General features: G+C 36.3%; 1 protein-coding gene across 1 annotated transcript in view; it reads left to right on the top strand.

Moving 5' to 3' along the window:
• The window catches only part of LOC140167925 (Krueppel-like factor 6), a 107,434-nt gene extending 84,941 nt beyond the window's left edge, over positions 1 to 22,493 (top strand). Inside the window, 1 exon segment of the mRNA XM_072191215.1 lies at positions 19,577 to 22,493. Within this exon segment, the coding sequence (XP_072047316.1) occupies positions 19,577 to 19,752 (176 nt within the window). The 3' untranslated portion in view covers positions 19,753 to 22,493.
• The last annotated feature ends 821 nt before the right edge of the window (positions 22,494 to 23,314 follow it).

Here is a 23,314-nt window from a genome sequence, read left to right as displayed (position 1 = left end):
GTAATTAATGTTACCATCAATTTATGGTACCAGCAACATAGGTATATAGGGTCTATTATTTAATTTTTTTCCCCATTTCAATCAAAATTGACCCAATAATTTGAATTGAATAGATCCCTATAGATCCCTTGCATATTTAGGAGCCCCAGTCATTTTGAAATAAGACACTACCCGCAGATAGCTACCTCTGATAAGGCCTGTATATTAATTTCTTTAGAAATACCTTTATGTAATAAAGCAGGGAAAGCAAAATAGAATATTTTCCGCAGCGATTTTTATGTGAGTGAAACATGGCCTCTGTCTGACCTTGGGATGCCTGATCGATATCAACATAGATATTTGTGTCTGTCGCAATTTGCACGGGTTTGTGTAGAATCACATCGTCAGCATTGGATAAGAGTGAATAGACTTGAACAAAAAGTATTGTAAATTTGACCTAGCAAGGCATCAGAATTGTTAATAAAGAATGCATAAAAAGGTATATATAATTATTGTTTGAAGGAAAACAAATTGAGTTGGGTACAGTGGCAGTAACGTATAGCTGCAGGCAAAAGTCAAAATATATTAGGCCAAACAAAATTCTTTTTTGTCTCATTTGATCTTGAAAATATGCAGTATGCAGTATTTAAAAAATGACACAAATTTACTTCCAGTTGTTGCTATTTTGACATGAATATTTCAAAAAATGCTAAATAGAGATGTAGGATTTGTTGGAGATGTTTCATAGGAGATATTTAAGCTTATCTCTAATATTATAAATGACTAGTCATTGTTGACAATAATAATTATTAGTCTATGCTTGTCGGGGGGGGGGGTAGCTTTGTTGACAATATTGTCGACAACGGCCAAATGTCGACAACAGCCCTAATTCAATGTGAGCTGTTTTAGTAATACACATTGGAACTCTGAAACAAATTAATTTTGTGTAGTCTATGGTTACAAATTATAACTGTTTATAATTTATTTTTATCCAAAAGCTCACAAAATATATTTTCAGCTTTTGTATGACTCCATAATTTGAAGTCTACGCCAGTGACTAATTGATTAATATGAGAATTGAAGCATATTGATTGAAGCAGGTCCTTCATTCACATTGATTCATGTTGATGAATTTTTTCAATTAACATTCAAATTTATAAGTACATGCAGAACTAAATTACAGCTATTCAGATATGAGTTTGGTTTCAGTGAAATATTCAAGTTATTATCAGTATCCCCGAGTTATTATCATACTGCCATATTTGGCCTGATTGGATCAGAATGCATTTAAATATATTAATGTGTGTTGCATGATAGCTAATTAAAAAACAAATGTTATTGTTCTCTGAATAATGGGACATTTCATAAAGTAAGTTGCATAATAAAATTTGATCTGTCACAATCAGCGTGTTTATACTGAGCGTACGGCTTTTTGACCCGCTATTTTCCGGGCACAAAATACCGATCATAATCCGGCCACCGTTACCCAGCTTGTTTCTACTGAGACCAGAAAGCCGTGTCTCGCACGATGCACGGCATTTTTTCCTGTAAACCGAAGTACGGAAAACAGATTTGACGGTTAATTATATCCTAAATTTAAATGTCTCACGGATGGCAGCTCATGGCATATGACCTACAATCACAATTTAGTATTTTCGTAAAATCCAAATTGCATTAATTTACCAGTGGATCTAGTAATTGGCTATTATGATAATTAATTTACAGCTCATATATAACCAACTCATTAATTATAAAGATATAACCAACTCATTAACTAGGGGGCCTATAAAGAAGTAGGCCTAGGCCTAGACTAAGTAAAGTCATATCCATTTTACTTCATCAAGTTCATGCGAGTCACACATGTGTCCAGTGTATATAATATCGGAAAGAAGGAACCTACTACATCATAGGCCTAAGCTAGACTATACAAGTAGAATATAAATCGCGTTATATTTGCAACACGCATGACCTCGACACGGCAACAGATGACACGGCTCGCTTCTACTGCGCAGATTACACGCTTTGATCGGCATGATCCACCTCAAGAGGTGGATCACGAAAGGCGAGCACATGACCCGGCATGACACGGCAACCGATTACCCCAAGTCGTTTCTACTGGGCACGTTACCCGCACGGCACGGCACGTAACGGCATGGCCCGAATTTTACCCTCAGTAGAAACACGCAGAATGTTGTATGTGTGTGTTGACCAGGCAAACTTTCAAGGGTAACCCAATTAAGTAGGCTTAAAATATAATCAAGCCAATGTTTAGTTATTGTTCACCTCTATACCAACAAACTTTACACAGCTCCTAACTTAATGTGTTTTCCAGATATTTATAGTGGCCTTTAAATATGCATTGTTAACTCTCTCCATGCAGGTGTCGACTGCAGACGACAAGTTTAAATTTTGTTATAGAATTTCAAAAATTTCAGAAATATTAATTGGCAAGACCATATTTGTAATCAGCATGAAAAATGCATTAAAATGAGTACAAATAAGCCTAGCATTGGTTCAGTGGTTCTTAAGATAGCTCTTGATATTTTGAGAAAATATCTCAAAACGTGTAATTTTTACGTTGAATCCTATATGGGTAGCATGCAGAGGATTAATTTGGTAGTTCATCCAGTATCAATGTGTGTAGGCCAATTCATGATCAATCAGCCAAATCCACCATGTCGGGATGAATCAATTTCATATCTGGCTAATTATTTTTATTTACCACAGACGTTGTTTAACAATAATAAAAGCGTAGTATGTAGGAAAAATGTCTTAGTCACCTGGAGAAGAAGTAGCGCAGTTATCACGTCTTCTACATGACTTGTTGCATGCTAAATATCTTGGTTCGTTTATTATTTATCATGTTTGCATTTAATATGATGAGCTTGCTGATTCATATGCTGTAATTGTAGCGATTAATGAAGCATGATGAATTATTCATGGTGTATCTGAAAATGAGGGTCCTTGAACGGTATGGTTGCAGAAAAATATTCAGTACCATCTGCACTTGGGTATTCTTCAAGGGCATGACAAAGTTCTATATAGTGAACATTGTGAATAGCCTGTGTCATGGGCATCAAAAAATTCCTTTAAAAAGTAGGGGGTGGGTGCTTGAATACAATTGCACAATGTATGTTCAGGCAGTGGAATATTTTGTTACGGGCACACAATGGGCAATTCCATTTGAAATCCATACACCCCCATGTAAGAAATGACCTTAATCTTCCAGTTACGAAGTATAAATTTCAAATGGGGTATAAACCTGAATGGGTGCCTCAATTTGAAATCTATACCCCATGCATGGATGGGAGATTAATGTCTTCCATAATTCCATAGGGGGTGTATGGATTTCAACTGGAATAGCCAATGTCAACCGGGGACTAAAATGGCAGATTTTTTACAACCAGTGGTGTCCCTGGTTGTACTAATCGATGATCCCGGTTATGCCCAGTTGCAATTATCATTTTTGGTATCTTTAGACACTGGGTGTCATAGCCACAACCAAAAATTGTTGGACCCAGTTGGTGGGAGAAATATCAAATCATCCCTGATTGCTGGTAAAAAATAATTGTGCGCTACGCTGTATTGGATATATTTTGATACGAGCTCAAGGTCTTTACTGATGTATGAATATATTCATTTAATTATATATTTTTGTTCTATACCCGCTGTGACCCTACTTCAACACATGTTGCATGGGTAAGATCCATTATAATAGAATTGCACTTTTATAATGCTAATAATTTATTTAATCAGGAGTTAATGAGATATTGATGAAAATCCATGAGGATTTAAATTTGAGCCCTTTTATAGCGCATCGCACTGACAAAATTATGTTTTTAAATGGCTAATGGGGTGTGGTATAGATTTTAAATGAGGGTTTAAAAACACATTTTAATTTGAAATGTGTTTTGGTGTTGTGAAGAATATTCTGTTAAATGTTATTCAGCAAACACAAGTCAGCAACAGATATCTTACACTTCCCATAATGCATTTCTCCCATTTCAATTTTCTACTGATTTCCTATTAGTGTAACCTTGTAAGTACTCTCTCGTACTTCCATGGTGCAGCATGGGTGGATGTACCTCAATGATCAGAGCTCATCCAGAACTCAGTTCCAAAATATATGTTTATTTCTTGACGATTGAGTCATGGGGAATAGCCATTTTCATCATGAAATCAAAATGGAGTGTAATATGCCAGAATGAGGGGATATATTATGTTGCAAAGGATTCTGGGAAGGGTAAGATACCTTCTCTCGACTTGGTTGCAGTATCATTTGCAGACTTTCTTATGTATTTTATTGTTTTATGCTCCCTATTTTTGCCCATATCTTGCAGCGGCTTGTGGCCTGATTGGATCAGAGTGCAATAACTTTATATATGTGCTGCATGATAGCTGATTAAAAACAAATTATAAAATTGACCACAGTACTGAAGCATATGCAAGGCCAAAGGTCCTTTTAATAGCGCTATAAAATGGAACAAATTACTATTAATTTTGTCCTTGCTTTTAGTATATCTAGTGGCCTGGTTCATAAAATAAGAATAATTGATGATGATCTCAATCATTAACAAATTACAACCTTCATTAAGACAGCCTGACCTCTTTAATACTCATCTATTTTCAGAAATTGGTCAGGTTTAATAGAAAGATTGTTTAGAATATTTTCTCTAGACACATGGGTGTAATTTAAACCTTGCCAAAAGATCATGGAGATTTCAATATAGTGTCAGTGTTGGGCCAAAGGCAATAATTCAATAGATCCACACTAGTCTACACTTTCAGTATTTTTGTACATTTGGAGCAACAAATTTAAGGGTAATAATACTTATATTAATACCATGGTTTTAGACCAATTATGGGTCAAATTATTGACTTTTTGACAAAGCCTGGGAAAGAGGGTGGTTGGAAAAGATTCTGCCAAGGAAATGTGGGTGACTTTTACTTTAATTGCGGGTGACAACAAGTTATGAGATGATACTATTTTTGCTAGAAATGTGATTGATTCTGTTTTTCCAGGCCTGCATGTGACTTTCTAATCAATTAAGTGTAACTAGAAAATCAGCTTGTAGAAATAGAAATATAGTAATTTAAATGTCAATCCTTTTGACTATTAAGTATCACTGATTCATGTAGCACAGGCTTGTACATGAGAAAGCTCTTTAGAAATATAAACATTAGTAAAACATAAATGCCTTAATATGAATCAGACTGAAATATTAGCTGTAATTAGTCATGGCCAAGTTCCCATAATTTAAACACCATAGAAATAGAGTAAACAAGGAAAATGGAACTTTGAGAAAAACATATCTGGTTTTTGCTTTCATCATTGCAATCATCAATCACTTGCACTATGTAGCATAGAATAAATCAAACAAGGATGAATGGTAATGATGGAGCAAATAAGAAAAATAAATTTTACAAATTATCCCTGGCAGACATATATATAACCTACCCACTCACTTTGTTGTTTGCATTCAGTACCCATAGGTAACAGAAGTCGCAAAACAAATACATTAGATATTGAAAACTTAGAAAATACACTGTCTGATATGCATGGATGCGGTAACTTCAAGTAGAGCTTGACTTTATATAAGCCCCAATGTTTACAGCCCAGTTGCTTTATTGCCTGACGCATGACGCCGCAGTGCATTTTCCTATTGCAGCATTTGCTTAATTTACAGGATTTCGCTATTCCAATTCGTATGATGGGGGGGGCACAACACTGTAGCCAGTTGGACATAATTTTAACTTAATTGATGACCAGAAACTTGAGACAGATGAGAATTTCCATTATCAAGATTATAGAGTGTGTAAAATAGTTTGGCTCAAATTCATTCCATTGTAGCGTAGCGTAATCAGTGGCGGCGCTACGGGGGCATGGGGGGAAATTTCCCCAGACAGATGCTCTGTCCTCCAATTGCCCCCGAAAAATTGAAAAGAGGGTGAAAAGCCACTTTTAGCCAAAATTAGGTGAAAATGCCCCTCCCCCATTCGGAGGTCAGCCTCTTCTTGCTCTCCCCATCAAAATTTTCTGGCGCCGCCACTGCGTGATGAAATTGAAATATAGGCCTATTCCCAAGCGATGTATAATTATCACTAGGATGGTGTTCCTGTTAGACTCTAGCTCATGCATATTTGCACAAATAACCCAATTTTGATTTCCAGACAACCAATCAGAAGCATACAGCTTTCGGCGATAGTCAGAATCCAGCGCGCTTTTAGAATTTTCTTGGCAGAAGTTGTAAAAATCAGGCTCTAATTTCATGGCAGCTGGGTTTGTGGAGTCTACAGGGCAACCTGAATATGTGTGTACTACTGTGTAGTGATTTATCTATGTATCATGTTTATGTAGAAGTCATAAAGTAGTGTTGTAAATTTTACAAGTTATTTGTGATATAGGAGTGAGTGTGAACAAAATGGCAGGGTTGGGTGAAAAGTTCATGCAATGGCCATTACTTGGGCTTCTACAGAATGGGATCAGATCTAGTCTTGCTATTCCTCAGATCTGGAATGGATCTGAAGCTGTGGATCCTGGGTTTGTCTTTTGGAAGTCAAGTTGTACAGCAATTTCTTGCCACATTGCAATATGCCCATTTACCTTATGAGAAGGAATGTCGCTACAAATTTACTTCTGTTAGAGATGCCCAAAAGCCATTTATTGACCCAGTTGCATATAAATGAAGGGGGTTTGCATTTGTAATGAAGGGGATTTAGGACAGCCTGTAACCCTGTGTCAGGTATCTTATATTACTGACACTCTGTAGGAAAAACTCCCAAGAAGAAAAGCCTTGATATTTCAGTTTCACATAAATAGCAATACTTGGTGTAAATATTTTAATCTACCTTAACATTTTTTACCTTAATATACCCCATTTCCAAGGAAAAACTAAGTGTTTTTGTTTATTTTAGCATAAACAGTTTTCTGCATGTAAGCCTTAGGCTTCATACAATTTAATGCCTTACTAGTTTAAAAACAAACCTTCAATTTAATCATTAAAACTGGTAAACATGGGGGTGGTTTTCATGACAGAAATGGAAGGAATTGGTGTTTGTATATTTTTACAAATATTTCCACACCCATGGGTATATACCAGTAATTAAAACAAACCTTCAAATGAATCCTTCCATGAAAATGGGCTTGAAACAAACAACTTGTGAATTTGAAAATGTCAATTACAAATTAATAACTTTTCAAAGCACCCAATTTTCAGATAGCTTTACTGTTTTGATTTTGGACTTGCAGGCACAGTTTACAAATGCAGAACTCTTTATGCCATTAAAATCTTGGTGTTTGAAAGGAATGTTAACCATGTTTATACCACATAAAGAAATATATAGCATTTAAAAAGGTATTTTCCCACCAAATATGTGTCACCTTTGAACATGAGATCTGGGTTACAGCTCTAGTATTTCTTGAATCATGTGTATAAGGTGAGAGGTGAAACTGATAAGTGAAATACTGGTTCCTTATTGGTCCATGGATAGACCAGGCATAATGACCTCATTCCCAATACATAGCTCAATGACCTACATTTAACAATCAACACTCAAAATTTAACCTCAAGTTTGGGAATATGAGTTTTTGTACCCAAACATGTAGAGGTCATTATTTGAGTGTAGAAGTATATTGGGGTTAAAGAACTGTGCCTTAGAGATTGTGATATCTTTGTATATGTAATGGATGATATTGACAGGGTGTTAGGAACATATTACAGGACCCAGGTGGCTAAGTGTAGCTTGGGTTACAGAAGTGAGAACAACCCCCTGTCACAAACCATCAGTGGTCAAGTGAGATGATGAGAGATGGGAGGAGGAGGAGAGTGTCATCATCATCTTTTCATCAGTGGAAATAGTGGTATCACCTGTAAGCATCTTTACCATGGAAGTAGAAAACACCTCCATAGAACATATATGCACACCTATTGTATAAAATTTTGTTGGCACGTTTGGTTCCGGCCAGGATTGAGCAATACCGAAATTAACTAATTGCTAAATGGTCCTTTGGTTTCAAATTGCAAAAATATCTCTTACACAAAAATATTGGCCTAAATGAATGCATGTAGGATTTCTAGGGCTCTTGTAATATGATAAGAGCCCTAGAAATATCATAAAAACTTTTATTCAAGTCTATTATTTTGAGTTTATCAGCTCCTGGATTTATTATATTATTTATTTAAAACTGCATTGAGATGTCTTTGATATGAATGCCCTCTACAAGCATGGTAATATCAGGGAAGTGATAATATATTTAATACGATGAGCTCCAAAAAAGCCATGTGAAACTGTAAGAAGTGTGTCATAAGCCACTTGCTACCTAAGGTGGCCATTCAAGCAGTCAGTCCACCTGGATCCATCTTGGCTGGTGTTCAAAGTGTCCATACCAGTGACGTGAAGCAACTCATTCATTTTCATGGGAATTAGAGCAAATCAAGCACTAAACTATGACCAACAAACAAAAAATTAAAATTCCTGAGAGGGAATGAGTTCGTCAACATATCCCAAAATTTAATAATGAAACACTTGTGTTATTATCTGTGTTGTTGTGTGGGAAGAAGTTCAGGTGTCATGACAATAGTTATGTGGGGGATTGGGTGCAATTAGGTAAATATAAGTAGGTACAATTTTATTATGTGCAATACACAATTCTAGGGATGTAACCAGAGGGGGTGTACTGGCTGCACGGCAAAAAAAAAATTTGTGAGTAAAACAATCGGGAAAGAAAAAAAATTATGACAAATCAGCCCTTTTTCCTTAGCAATTTGCAAAATTGCTAAGGTCTGTTTCTGTCAAGTTCTTTGTTTCTTCCTTAGCAATTTGCAAAATTGCTAAGGTCTGTTTCTGTCAAGTTCTTTGTTTCTTTCTTTCTTTCTTTCTGTCAATCTTATAATGAGCCACCGTAGCCATATGCTTTGAGCCATGTTGACCATAGTTGGTCATTAGGACCATTGGGTGGGGGGACAAATGAAACATGGTCAACTTCAGGTCAAAGGTCACCCACTTCCGGTCAATGGCCAAAAACGTGATTTCACTAAAAATGCTACTTCTTCCACAAATTATACAGCACGATGATGGCACTTGAGTACATGCATCAGCTATACCCAGTGTCTAAAAGTTATTGTTCAGAATTGGGGTCAAAGGTCATTAAGGGGATACTTCCGGTATATGACCAAATACCATAAAATGCTGCTGCTGTCGCAAATATATATGGTACAACAATGTTACTTGGTCATCAGGACCAATAGCTGGTGGCACAAATGTCACGTGACCAACTCAAGGTCAAAAGTTATGGAAAGGTCATTATGGCCGAAAATGTTATTTCCTGTTATTTTTACTAAAACTGCTACTCCTTACACGAATTACACAGCAAGATGACGTCACTTGACACATGCATTAGCCTTGAGGTCAAAGGTCATACGAAGGTCATTATGGCTGATGTGATTTTCTGTTTTGTTACTAAAAATGCTAAATCATTCCACAAATTATAATTTAGTATGATAACATTACACATTGTATTCATCCATTGGGGTCAAAGGTCATTGGGGTCAAATGTCATGCAGATATTACGTCCGTTATGTAGAAAAATACCTTAGAAAGTCGCACTCTAATAGCGCATGACCAAAGTTGCACAGAAATATTTACATGAATATTGAATAATTTTGGTTAACAAAATGATTTCACAACTATGGAAAATAATTATGTAATATAATTAATAATTATAAGGCCAAATAAAAAAATTAACATGTTTCATGTACCCTCCCGCTTCCTTTTTTGAGGTTTCTTCAATCATATTCAGTTATAACTTTAAAAAAAATATATCTAGGAAGCAGAAATATTTCTATAGCCTTGCTAATATACAAGAAACACTTTTGGAAGGTTTTATGAAAATTAGAGGAGCCGGCCTATATCCTCAGAACAAAAATAAAAACAGGCCTCCTCCTTTTTCCAGGCATTATTGTGTATGCTAAAACAGCTTAAATTATGGGTATTCACACTGATTTTGCCATGAAAATATAAAATAAAAAGCCCCCTCTTCCTCCTTTTTTACAAAACCCGGACTTGAAACATGTTTTTTATTTTACTTGGCCAAATTATATGATACTACAAACTTCTGTTCTAGTTATACATGTATATTCCAATGAATTACACCAAACTGCTGGACCTTTTGAACTCACATATGCTATAGGTGAGCTAACAAATTAACCTTGCTCCCATTGTCCCTGTGGTCAATTTCAAATTACAGTGCATTTCAAAAAAGACCTCTCAGTAAAATCAGCATATTATACTACTGCTGGCAGTTTATGCCTTAATACATCCATACATGCTAGATAGCTAGCTGGGCTAATTAGCCATAGGCCTAGTTAATTAGCTTTTGCTAAGGTCGCGTATATGTGTATGCGCAATTAGCTCTAGTTTCTTTCTTTCTTTCTTTCTTTCTTTCTTTCTTTCTTTCTGTCAATCTTATAATGAGCCACCGTAGCCATATGCTTTGAGCCATGTTGACCATAGTTGGTCATTAGGACCATTGGGTGGGGGGACAAATGAAACATGATCAACTTCCGGTCAAAGGTCATCCACTTCCTGTCAATGGCCAAAAGCGTGATTTCACTAAAATGCTACTTCTTCCACAAATTATACAGCACGATGATGGCACTTGGGTACATGCATCAGCTATACCCAGTGTCTAAAAGTTAATGTTCAGAATTGGGGTCAAAGGTCATTAAGGGGATACTACCGGTATATGACCAAATACCCTAAAATGCTGCTGCTGTCGCAAATATATATGGTACAACAATGTTACTTGGTCATCAGGACCAATAGCTGGTGGCACAAATGTCACGTGACCAACTCAAGGTCAAAGGTTATGGAAAGGTCATTATGGCCAAAAATGTTATTTCCTGTTATTTTTCCTAAAACTGCTACTCCTTACACAAATTACACAGCAAGATGATGTCACTTGACGCATGCATTAGCCATGAGGTCAAAGGTCATACGCAGGTCATTATGGCTGATGCTGATTGTCTGTTCTGTTACTAAAAATGCTAAGTCATTCCACAAATTATAATATAGCATGATAACATTACACATTGTATTCATCCATTGGGGTCCAAGGTCATTGGGGTCCAAGGTCATTGGGGTCAAAGGTCATGCAGATATTACTTCCGGTATGTAGAAAAATACCTTAGGAAGTCGCACTCTAATAGCGCATGACCAAAGTTGCACAGAAATATTTACATGAATATTGAATAATTTTTGGTTAACAAAATGATTTCACAACTATGGAAAATAATTATGTAATATAATTAATAATTATAAGGCCAAATAAAAAAAATAAACATGTTTCACGTACCCACCCGCTTCCTTTTTGAGGTTTCTTCAATTATATATTTATTCAGTTATAACTTTTCAAAAAATATATCTTGGAAGCAGAAATATTTCTTAAGCCTTGCTAATATACAAGAAACACTTTTGGAAGGTTTTATAAAAATGAGAGGGGCCGGCCTATATCCTCAGAACAAAAATAAAAAGAGGCCTCCTCCTTTTTCCAGGCATTATTGTGTATGCTACCAGGTATGCTAAAACAGCTCAAATGATGGGTAATCACACCGATTTTGCCATGAAAATATAAAATAAAAGCCCCTCTTCCTCCTTTTTACAAAAACCGGACTTGAAACATGTTTTTATTTTACTTGGTCTAATTATATGATACTACAAACTTCTGTTGTAGTTATTCAGGTATATGCCAATGAATTACACCAAACTGCTGGACCTTTTGAACTCACATATGCTATAGGTGAGCTTACAAATTAACCTTGCTCCCATTGTCCCTATGGTCAATTTCAAATTACAAAAAAAAAAAAAAAAGACCTCTCAGTAAAATCAGCATATTATACTACTGCTGGCTGTTTATATGCCTTTATACATGCATGCATGCTAGATAGCTGGGCTAATCAATTAGCCATAGGCCTAGTTAATTAGCTATTGCTAAGGTCGCGTATATGTGTATGCGCAATTAGCTCTAGTTGGGTGTTCTTTTCTCTTAAAATAAGACAAATTTCTCAATAAGGCTAAAAAAAAAAAATTGTTTGTTTGTCCTCCACAACCATTTGAAAATTGGTGCGGTCGGGCGGATTTTTTTTTTTTTTTTTTTTTTTTTTTTTTTTAAGAGCATACAAATTGTATGTTTCAGTAGGAGAAACAGTACTCCACGGTCCATTTCTTTTCTCCCCCACCGCTATCTCCAGGCCGGTAAATTGATCATCAGCAGTAGCCGGAACATCTGACATTACATTATTAAATAATTCCCGTAAATGTAGGGATATAGGGGCACTTACAAGGCGATCTACAATCACTTTCCTTTCGCAATAAAACACATACGCAAACCGCGAGGGTCGCCATGTTTGGACTGCATCACTTGAACGTTGTTATGCAGACAATATAAATCACCACGTGAAAATATTTAAAAATCAAAAAACTATTACATATATCATTCAAATATGTATTTCAAATGTATGAAAAATATTTTAATACAATGTATTTAGTACATTTTTGTAACTTGTGAGAAAAATCGGTATATTTACACATTTTCACCCCTGCGTTTTTGTCCACAAACAACGCTAGCTATCTGATATAAATTCAGTTCTTTTAATAGTACGATCGCCGAGTACAAAGTTCACAACGAAATATAGATTTGTATAGTGAGTTTGGACATGCGCCACACGTATGATATGGTCTGCGTAAAATGCCTAAATCAAGACGTAAAAAGTCGTAGAAAGGTAGAAAATCCAACAAAATCGATGTTTTTAACTTACAGTTTTGGGGAAAATGTTAAAAAAAAAAAAAAAATAGAAAAAAAAAGTTGTAGGCGGGCGTAAATATAGGTGTGGCGATCGAGGACAAACAAACAATTTTTTTTTTTAGCCTAACTAGTGTGAATTTCAAATGGGGTTACTTCTGGGGTCAGTCCTGTGGGGATGTCACCCTCCTCACCTTTTGGCAAAATGACCCATTTATTGTTATTTTGGGCTACTTTTTGACAGCAGGTGCATGTATTTCAAATGGAATAGCCCAATAGATGATCCTCTTGACATGCTGTAGCACACGGGCTACAAGCTGTTTATTAGTTTGCCATAAGCTAATTAAGTTTTAAATATTCAATTATTTAACTTGAAGATGCACTATTTATACAGGTGAACTCTGCATCACACCTCCTCATCAGCATCTTGATCAAAATTCCTCTAAGTAGGTCAGGTTTTAGTAAGGACAGTCTAAGGACAGGTCATGATATTGGTCTGTCTGTCCAGCTAGAGAGAAAGTTGTGTGGTCAGGTTGGGTGCTGAGTGATAACTAATAGACTACACACCACTCTAGAAGATCTAGGTGTTTCTAGTATAAAAACTTATCTATAAATTTGTGCATCATGTCAGATGAAGTAATGAGCACATGATGAGGGACAACCAATGAAAAAACTTAACATCACCTATGTGATAGCGGTTTTGGAGGCAAGAATAAAAGGGGCTGTAAGTTATATATGAGTTGGACTAGTGTAAAGACTCCATTGAGGAATTACGCAGCTTATGTTGCTATATAATCCTTCGATAGAAGACTCCGGTGCTACATGTAGGCTAATTCTGTGCTCCTTTACAGGAAGGATAAACCACAAAAGAGCCCCTCTATACCATTTTCCACCCTGATGTGGCAGTGATGTGAACACATTGAGGCAGCTGTCTCGGATGCGCATCTATGCAGCATCTTTGAGTGTGTGCGTGTGTACGCCATCCAGCATTTGAGCGAATGTTTGCGATTTAAAGCTGTACTCCCCATCAGGGTAGTACTGGTATATAGCCTACATGTAGGAAATAATGAGATCCAGCAAACTTTAGGCTATAATTTAAATTTTCATGTATCTTGTAGAATTGCACACAAAATTTGTAAAAATTTGCCAGCGAAAAAGCAAAGGTGGTGTGAAAGTGGTCCAACTAACACTCTGTGTGAACTCAATGCAGTGAGCTATTAAAGATGTGTTTGTGTGAAATCTCATCTTCAGCCAAGAAAATTCATTGATTGTTTACATCAGCATGCAACCAGCTAGCACACTCAGTACCCAGATGAACTGGCCTAGGAAGGAATTCCCACTCACACACAAACAGTATTACAGAATTGATTTCTTAGCTTGGAGCTAGTCTAGTACTACCTGGTACTAGAAACAGGGTCATGCTGCGACCTTTTACCTCAGCTGGGGACATAGGCTACACTTTGGATCTGGACAAAAATGGCAGAATGTATTAATTAAAGATGGGATTTGATTATAAAACAATTGAGGAAACAACTTTATAAAACTTTATAATTATGTGGTCAATATAATAACTCTCATAAATTTTAACTTTAATTAAAGATACAAATTCTGAATTTTGTTCCTGGTTTTATAGGCCTAACTGCTTCCCCTGACTACTTCTTGCTGCATAAAAGACAAATAATACACAAAGTATTACTATAAATAAGTCTACAATTTCAAATTCATCATCATTTAAACACAATGTCTAGTTTAGAAGAGTCTCAATTTGTGGACAAGCTTCTGGGAAATGGCCAGCAAGCATAAACAAACTTTCACCGAGGCTGGCTACTGAACCAGATCATGAATGATCAGATGCTGCACATCCTACGCTGTTGAGAATGAAGAGATATTTTAGTCCTGTAGCTGTATCAGCTGTAGTGGGTGGGTGGTTGGAGATGATGGTGGACCTCCTGTAGCTAGTAGGCTGGCATTATTGCTATGGACATGCAGCTAACTATGTGCCCTTTGGGTACACATGTAACCCATATGGGTTGATGAATGGATACAGGGCCATACAAAAATAAAGTCAGCCTTGATAGTAGTCCAGTAGAGATGGGACTCTTTCTTCTGCCTGTCTTGTTTATGAATATTGAAAAGCAGGATTTGGCTACTTGCTTCATGATCAGCATGACTTGAAAACATATCCTGCAGATTGGACCTTTTGGTGTATGGGGTCCCTTCATGTACCCCCACACACACCACCTGCTATGTGGATCTGTGTGACACAAGAGAGTTTAACTTGTTGCTGTTGAGGCTTTGGTCTGGCTAGCAGTACCTGTGACAGTATAGTCTTCCAAGTCAGCACATCCCCATTCCCCACACACAACCACCCCCACACACAGCCCCCTAGTAATGTCAATACCACCAACACCACACCACCACCAAGCAACTCTGATGGTACTCTTTCAGCACAGATCAGCTACTGATATAACTATATGTACCTCCATAGCACAGGCTCTGTGCTGTACTCTTATATACTTATGATGATCCAAGATATTCCACCAATAGTACGCTATTCGAGAGGCGTCACGTTTTGTGGAACGGGGCTAGTTATTTTCGAGAGGCATCACAGTTTGTGGAACGGGGCTAGTTCTACATGTAGTACCTCCAGTGAAGTAAAAACTTATCAAATAAACCCTCACATAATTGGACTACAGTGACAGGGGCTAGCTGTGGCCTTGTCCTCATCAGGACATAGTTGCAGCATACACCCAGCATGCAGGACTCTTCATGTCAGATCAAATAGCCTGGTTTTCACATCAATGTCATGAATGCAATTAACCTCTGCACAAGGCCTTGATAGGGACTCAGTGACCCATGTCTATGCTTCATGGGGGCGTGACACTGAAATGTGTTTGAAACCTGGCAGCGATGTGGATAAGAATTCCTTATAAAAAGGAGGTGTGGGTAAAAAGTATGGAAGGACATGGAACTGATTGTGAGTGAAAGTGATGTGTATAAGATTGTGAGTGAAAGTGATGTGTATAAGAATTCCTTATAAAAGGAGGTGTCACTAAAAAGTATGGAAGGACTGAAACTGATAATAATGTGAGTGAAAATGATGCGGATAAGAATTTCTCATAAAAAGGAAGGTTGGTCCATAATATTATTGGGTAGGTAAACTGAAATGTTCTTGAAATGTGTGTGTGATTAGTGGATTTTAAATTTCTGTAAAAGGAGTTGAGAGTAATAATGTTGGGGACATGAAACTGAAATGAACTTGATATCTGGGAGTGAAAGTGATGTGGATAAATCTGACAAAATGTTGACAATAATCTCCAGTTGCAGAGATAGTACGCAAACCTCTCCTTGGAATATATTGATATTCTTAGAGCACGCTTTTCACACAAAACAAAAGGATAAATTTTCCACAAGTAAGTTACAACAGATATACAAATATTAGACTGTTGTTGATGGCCCTGAAAAGGCTGACGGGATTCATGAGTATAGATAGATCTCCCACACAGTAGCTCTACCGCAAATATCAGTCGGGTTCAATAACCGCAACATAGGCACTGAATAGCAATGTTATTGCATTTATATAAGAAAAAATCTATATTTAATGTTAGGGTCAGCTGGCTGCTTAGATTTAGCTGTCTTGTATATTATGATATTATTGATGACGGGGAGGAACTCATGGATGTGTTAATAGTATCTTGTCTCTTAAATGGGCTATTCCAGTTGAAATCCATACACCCCATATGGAAGGCATGATCTTAATCTTCCACATAGGGAGTGTGAATTTCAAATGGGGTTACCTGAATGGGTGACTCTATTTGAAATCCACACTCCCCTGTATGGAAGATTAAGGTCATGTCTTTCACAGGGGGTGTATGGATTTCAACTGGAATATCCCATGGCCAGATGTATATGTGAGTGCAATGAACTCAGCTTTATAAAGCTGCAGTAGGACATTGATGTTGTTTTGTTGTGGTTTTTTTCCTCTTTTCACATCATTTCAGCATAAATATGAAAACCTGAGAAAAGAATTGCCTAGTACAGGACACTGAAATTAAGATCCCTAAAAATGTTAAGAACTATTCAAAAATCACAAAAATGAACGCTGTGAAATTTGTGTTGCTAGCAATATTATAAAGCATGAAAGAACAAATTTGGCGAGAGCATTTGATACGCAAAATATTCATACACATGAATATTTTTTCTTCCAATATAGGAGTTTGCAAGGAAATGCACAAATTTGCAAAAATTTCATGTCGCAGAAGCATGGGTTTGAAATTTTAACGCTGCAAAAATATTGTGCTTGTCTTTGACAAATGGTTTTGATCACAAATATCATATTACGTACTGTGAAGATGGTGTATGTCATCTGTGTGGATAAACAAAAGAGTTGTTGTTTTTGTCATCCTATATCATAAATAAGTGACCTGGCTGTGTTGATAGTATTTCTTGTTTTGCCACTTTAAAATAATTATGTGTAATTTTAATCAAGAGATGATTATGAACCAAAATGAAGTAGGTATATGTTGTTTTTTTTGTGATTTAATACAACCAAATTGACAGAGAATATTGTAGTATAAATTGAAGCTTGAGCTGTTATTGAGGGGAAGTCACATTCATTTCAAGGTCTTTTTCCTCTGGGATAAATGTGTTTATTATGGATAAGTTGTGTTGTAAACATGATTTTGCAGACTTGCATCATGCTTGCATCCACCCACTCAATCCATGCACAGTCCCCTGTACTTGAAAACAGTTCTGGAAAGAGGAAAACCTGATCCCCGCAATGTGTGTAATCATGGTTAGGTATGTATGCTCATTCATGAACTAAATTGAAACACCCCATTGTACACCTCATTTTGCAAAGTTTTCAGGTGAAAATGTCAAAAATCCCAATTTTTAAGCAATTTCATTTCAAAAAAGGCTTTTTAATGAACTATACAATATGTTTTTGGAATATTGAACAATAAAAGTTCAGCAACATTTTAGACATATCAGGCTTATAATAAAAGTTTGTATGAAAATGATTTGCACCCACCCACACAATGTGTGTTGTAGTTGCAGTCACATATATATTTAAAGGGATGGATGTTATTATAAACATATGCTAATTGGGCTAATGTCATAGAGGGCTTGTCATGGTCCCCTACGCATTGAACAAGTGCTCGGCTAACTTCGCTGTATGCTTTATTATGTGGCCTGGCTTCGGCCGAATGTTATAAATAAATAAATAAATGTGTAGCTGTAACTGAAATAAATACATTACTGAATTAATAATAACCAAATCCCATTTATTAAAAAAAAAACCTCTTTGAATAGGACAAAATTGCTTTAATTTCAGTAAAATGGTTGCCAGCCAGCCAGCCAGCCAGCCAATATTTCACTAGGAGCCACTCATCTATCAAGACACAGTTCTTTAACCCCCAATACATTTGCACATTTATTGAATAACCTTTGAAAACTTGGGTACAAAAACTCATACTCTTAAACTTAAGGTCAAACTTTGCACTTTAATTGTTTAATTGAGGTTATTGAACTATGCCATTAGGATGAGGCCATCGTGGTCCATAGTGTTTTGGCTCTATATCACTCTATATAGTGGAAGTGAATGTGGAAAGACTTGGAGATTAGTTGAGACATGAGTTTATTTCCTCTTAGGACCCTAGGAGATTTGTGCCAACTTCCGCTACTTTTATCATAATGCTTCGACATTTTTTGCTGCAGTGTTCTTTTGTGAAAATATCCATTATATTTAGTAGCAAGAGATTTTTAAAATTTGCCGTGATTAAGAGTCCAATTACTTCCATTTGTGTGGTCATTTAAATTTGCAGATTACAAATTGTTAATTTAAAAAAAAAAGTAGATGCTTACAAAATTAAATTGGTGTATAATTTCAGTTTGCTTCACTCTCATGTCTGTTGCCATAGTAATCGTTCAAGTGATCATAATACATGTATGAAACAGAAATAGTAAGAATTGTTGACTTTCTGTTTCTTATTCCACTTTTGCATTAATAGCAAATTACTTTATTAATAAGTACATGGATAGTAGTGATATGTTAATAAGAAAAGTCATAGCCGTTCATTGCGTTCAACTCTACAAACAAATTTTCATTGTCTAGATGAAGGGATTAACAAAAAGTTACACTTTGAAGATTTGAATGGAATGCTTCTTGATCTTGTTTTAAAAACAGTATCCGAAAAAAGATGTTTTCTGGTTTTCCCATGTTGCATACAGAGACAGACACATATTCATTGTGTTGCCTTATTGTGTTTCATGTTTTACTTTATTTGTTTACCAAACAGGGCTTGTATTGATGCTATGAAATGTACCCCTCATGCATACTTGTTGCCATTTAATAACAAATATTTTCACAATGCTATTTGTAAAAAAAAATTTTTGCATCTATCATGTTTCCTTCCCCTAATCCAGAGCCCTAATACAGAGATAATTATGAAGAGTTTTGACTTCTATTTTATTGCTATGCAGGAGTCTGTGTATTTGTATGATACTGGGTTATTCCAGTTGAAATCCATGATACACTCCTATGGCAGACATGACCTAATATCCAACAAAAGGAAGGGGTGTAGATTTCAAATGGAGTCCCTCATTCAAGTGCCCCATTTAGGTAGCCCCATTTGTAATTTACATTCCCTGTGTGTCAGATAAAGGACATGTCTTCCATAGGTACAGATTTCAACTGGAATAGCACAAACATTTCTTTTGCCTCACTGAAGATCAATGAAACTTGAATCAAATTTTTTCTCACCTATCACTTATTTCTTCTTTGTGTGTTATCTACAGGTGAGAAACCATACAAATGTACGTGGGAAGGATGTGAATGGAGGTTTGCACGATCAGATGAACTCACACGACATTACAGGAAGCACACAGGAGCCAAACCCTTCAAATGTACTCATTGTGAGCGATGCTTCTCACGATCCGACCATCTCGCACTTCACATGAAGCGCCATCTTTGACCATTTGGGGCCAGTCGTGGTGCTGCACTGCGACTCTGCTAGCTGCCTCAGTCATAGGACTCCCCATATTCTGCCAGGTGTTAAAAAAAGCAACAGCGACATAAAATCCACTTAACCCCATGAGAACTACCTGCCTATTGGTCAAAAAGAAGTTTTCATTATCAATTGGACCAATCAGCAACATTGTTAGAATAATTTCACCATGCAAAAAAGTTGGGGTGAATTACTTGCAAAGCTCCATTCTGATTGGTGATTAAAATGAAGATATCATGTAATTGACCAATCAGAGGCAATGTTAGATCGGAAGGTAGTGCTCAGGAGTTAAAAATCAGGGTTTATGGGAATTCTCTGCTCTTAATAACGCAAACTTTGTGCATGTATTATGCCGTTTTGTCTGGTGTTTTTTTAAAAAGCGAGGTACGACGTGAATATCTTAAATTTGATCTCTGTATGGTGAAAAGTATTGTCGGACATTATCGTCAACATACGTGGGTTTGTTCCTGCATACGCTACATGTTTGAGCGCAAAACACCATGGATTGTGGATTAGCAGTGATAAGACAGCGCCTGTTTGGTATGTAAATGTATAATGTAAAAGGTGTTGAATTTTCCAGCAGTTGCAAAAAACTGCTGGAATTTTTTTTTGTAAAAATGGAAATAATATATGTAAACGCAAGTTATGAAATGTGACAATATGAGTCGTATATTTGTGTACAATGTAAAATAGAACTGGACTTTTCTTTGGACGGTAACGGTCACGGTGGAGGGGCTGTATTGTAATTACTTGGAACGAATGCAACACTGTAGAGACTGTGGATGGAAGGATGGTCACAACTTTACCAATAAAATTCTATTACTCCTTAAACCAAAAAAATGTACAAAAATAATTATTATTAATAGAAAATTGTTTATTTTGGGGCTGGTATCCTGGTTGTTACTGTAAACATAGGAATATATTATTTGACTGTATTATTTGCATCTTTTTTTATTCACAAAGGAGAAGCATATTTTATGTTATGGCAGGGGTATTTTGTGATTCTAGCATCCTCCTTTTTAGGGTGCAGTTCAATGGATATCCATAAAAAAAAGCTTAATTCCAAAATGTTGGTTGATTCGAATATTGAACTTGTGAGTTACAGGTATCTTTGAAACAACTGAAAGTGCAAGAAAGGTCATGTACATGTGTACACAAACATTTGGCAGTCCAAGATCTATGCTGGTATAAAAATCTTTTTTGGAGTAAGTTGGGGGGGATGAGGCTGTGAATCACAAAATGCCCCTTTATTGCATGGTTACTAGGAGAGGAAGTTGTTTATAAGTTTGTATATTGTATGATTTTAAGACCGAAAATACCGGCCCCTCTGTAAATTTCTTTTACAAATTATATTTTTTTCACTGTATAGAATGAATTATTGAATTTACCAATGAAATATTGATAAGAATTAATTTTTTTATTAAAGATGAATTTTGTTCGTTATGAATGAAGGAAAAAAAGAAAAAAAGAATAGAAATATTGTAATAACTTTACAAACTCATGAAGGGTCTTGGTACATGGCAGCATTGTTGACTTATGTGACTTTAGGTTGCTAAGGCAATGTTGTGTTGACTTGGTAGCTTTTGGTTGCTAAGCAGCAACCAAAATGTTAGATTCCAACTGCTCGGACTAGTTTTGTCAGAGAAATGGTTCTGTTTTTTATATGGTGAAGAAGTTGACGCCCATAAATTTTGATTTTATATTCTGAGAATGCAATTTTATTATGATACATTTTGAATGACACTAGAGTTTTTTATGTTTTTATTTTATTTGAACTAGTTTTATGTTACATTTTGGTAAAGCTCTGAACTATACAGGACATTTGAAATCATTAACTATTTGCCATATGCTAGAGAATGTGATCATCAATCAATTAAAATAATGTAGCCTTACTCAAGTTCGTGGTACCATCAAAATTGCTTTTTAAAATCATTACTATCGGACAGAAGGTGACTCTTGCTTTGGTACTGGAGGGCTTGATCAAAGCTGTTTGCCAAAAACTGTCTTACTTTAATGGGAGAAACATTGTTCATGCAACTCAAAATTAGTCATGTTTTACTAATTGAACTATGCTCCTTGACAAACAGCATAATATGCTCAATATAGCTCAATATTTTCGTCATTATCATTATTATATGGCAGTTTTGAGAAGTATTGAAAATCCTAGATGCCAAAGTTCAAGCTCATGTACAAATCTGTCCAGGTACCAGTGACCCAAGTTCAATTCTTAGATGTCAGAGTTGCACTAGAAGCCAAAATACTCTCATTCCTGTGGCACAGTTCCTTACCTTCCATATAACATAGCCCAACATTTGACCTCAAATTGCAGAGTATGAGTTACAGTACCCAACACATTCAAAGGTCAATTTTATGAATGTGCATTGTATTGAAGTTCAAGAACTGTGCCCTGATATATGAGCATGTATGAGCTCATGGTTGGTACTAGGGATCCAAGTTCAAGTCTCAGATGTCGGAGTTCAAACATGGGGGTATAATCTTACTTTGTGCAGGGATCCAAGTTCTATAGCATATGGCAAAAGCAGTTGATGAGTAACCTCATCCCCTTTCGCAAGATGACACAAATGTAAACCACAGCTGTTACTGGTTCATGTGATGGTTTTATGATAATGCTGGGTGATATTAAATGGCCATGTATTACATGTGAAATTCAGATCCTTGGTAACACAAATAAACTTACTCAAACTGTAGTATTCTCTTAACCAAACCAAAATCATTTTGGTGAATATAAGCTTTAAAATAAATGTTGATATTTACGCAGCACTTTTCACATGTATCAAAGCGCTTTACATTAATATACCGTTGTCGTTAGAATATGCTGCCAAACAATGCCCAAGGCATGCTCATACCTTTGGGCGGTGATCAGTGGACAATATATCTTAACAACTTCCCATTTCACCCCTGGGTCGAGAGAGGCAAGTGATGTAAAGCACCTTGCCCAAGTGCACAACATGATGGCACTGTTGGGGCTCGAACTCTCAACACTCCGTTTGCGAGGTAGAGTCCGTACCACTGCGCCTCTGTGCCCCTGCTTTGACCAATACACCAGCAGATTATATTTATTGTATGGTAGTTACAGCCAGTTGTACATGATGTAGGTAGAAAGCCTCCTGTTAACCGGACAATCTGGCCAGATTATCAACTATTTTGATTGGTTACAAAGAGGGCTGTACCATTTATTGAGCCAATCAGAGATAATTAAAGAATATAGTCAGTAGGCCTGAAGCGGATTAAGCTGAATATTGGTACAAGATCTAAAAGCTCAATTTTGATTGGTTACTCAGATGATTTTATCTGGTCATTAACCAATCAGGGCCCTGTATCTTTGAAATATATCTTTTGGGCTTGTTAGAGAATACTATTGGTTGAGTAAGTATGTGTTTCAAACGGGGCATGACGATTTGGAAAGATGAAAAGCTATGAAAAAAGTCCCATTATTAACAGAAAGTAAAAATATATGAGCACTCATTTGAATGAAATTCAACTCAAGCAGTAGTGTTATTACGTTCAT

This window comes from Amphiura filiformis, chromosome 13 (genome assembly GCF_039555335.1).
Source record: "Amphiura filiformis chromosome 13, Afil_fr2py, whole genome shotgun sequence".
NCBI classification, from domain to species: Eukaryota; Metazoa; Echinodermata; class Ophiuroidea; order Amphilepidida; family Amphiuridae; genus Amphiura; species Amphiura filiformis.
This window is presented reverse-complemented; position numbering and strand designations above follow the sequence as displayed.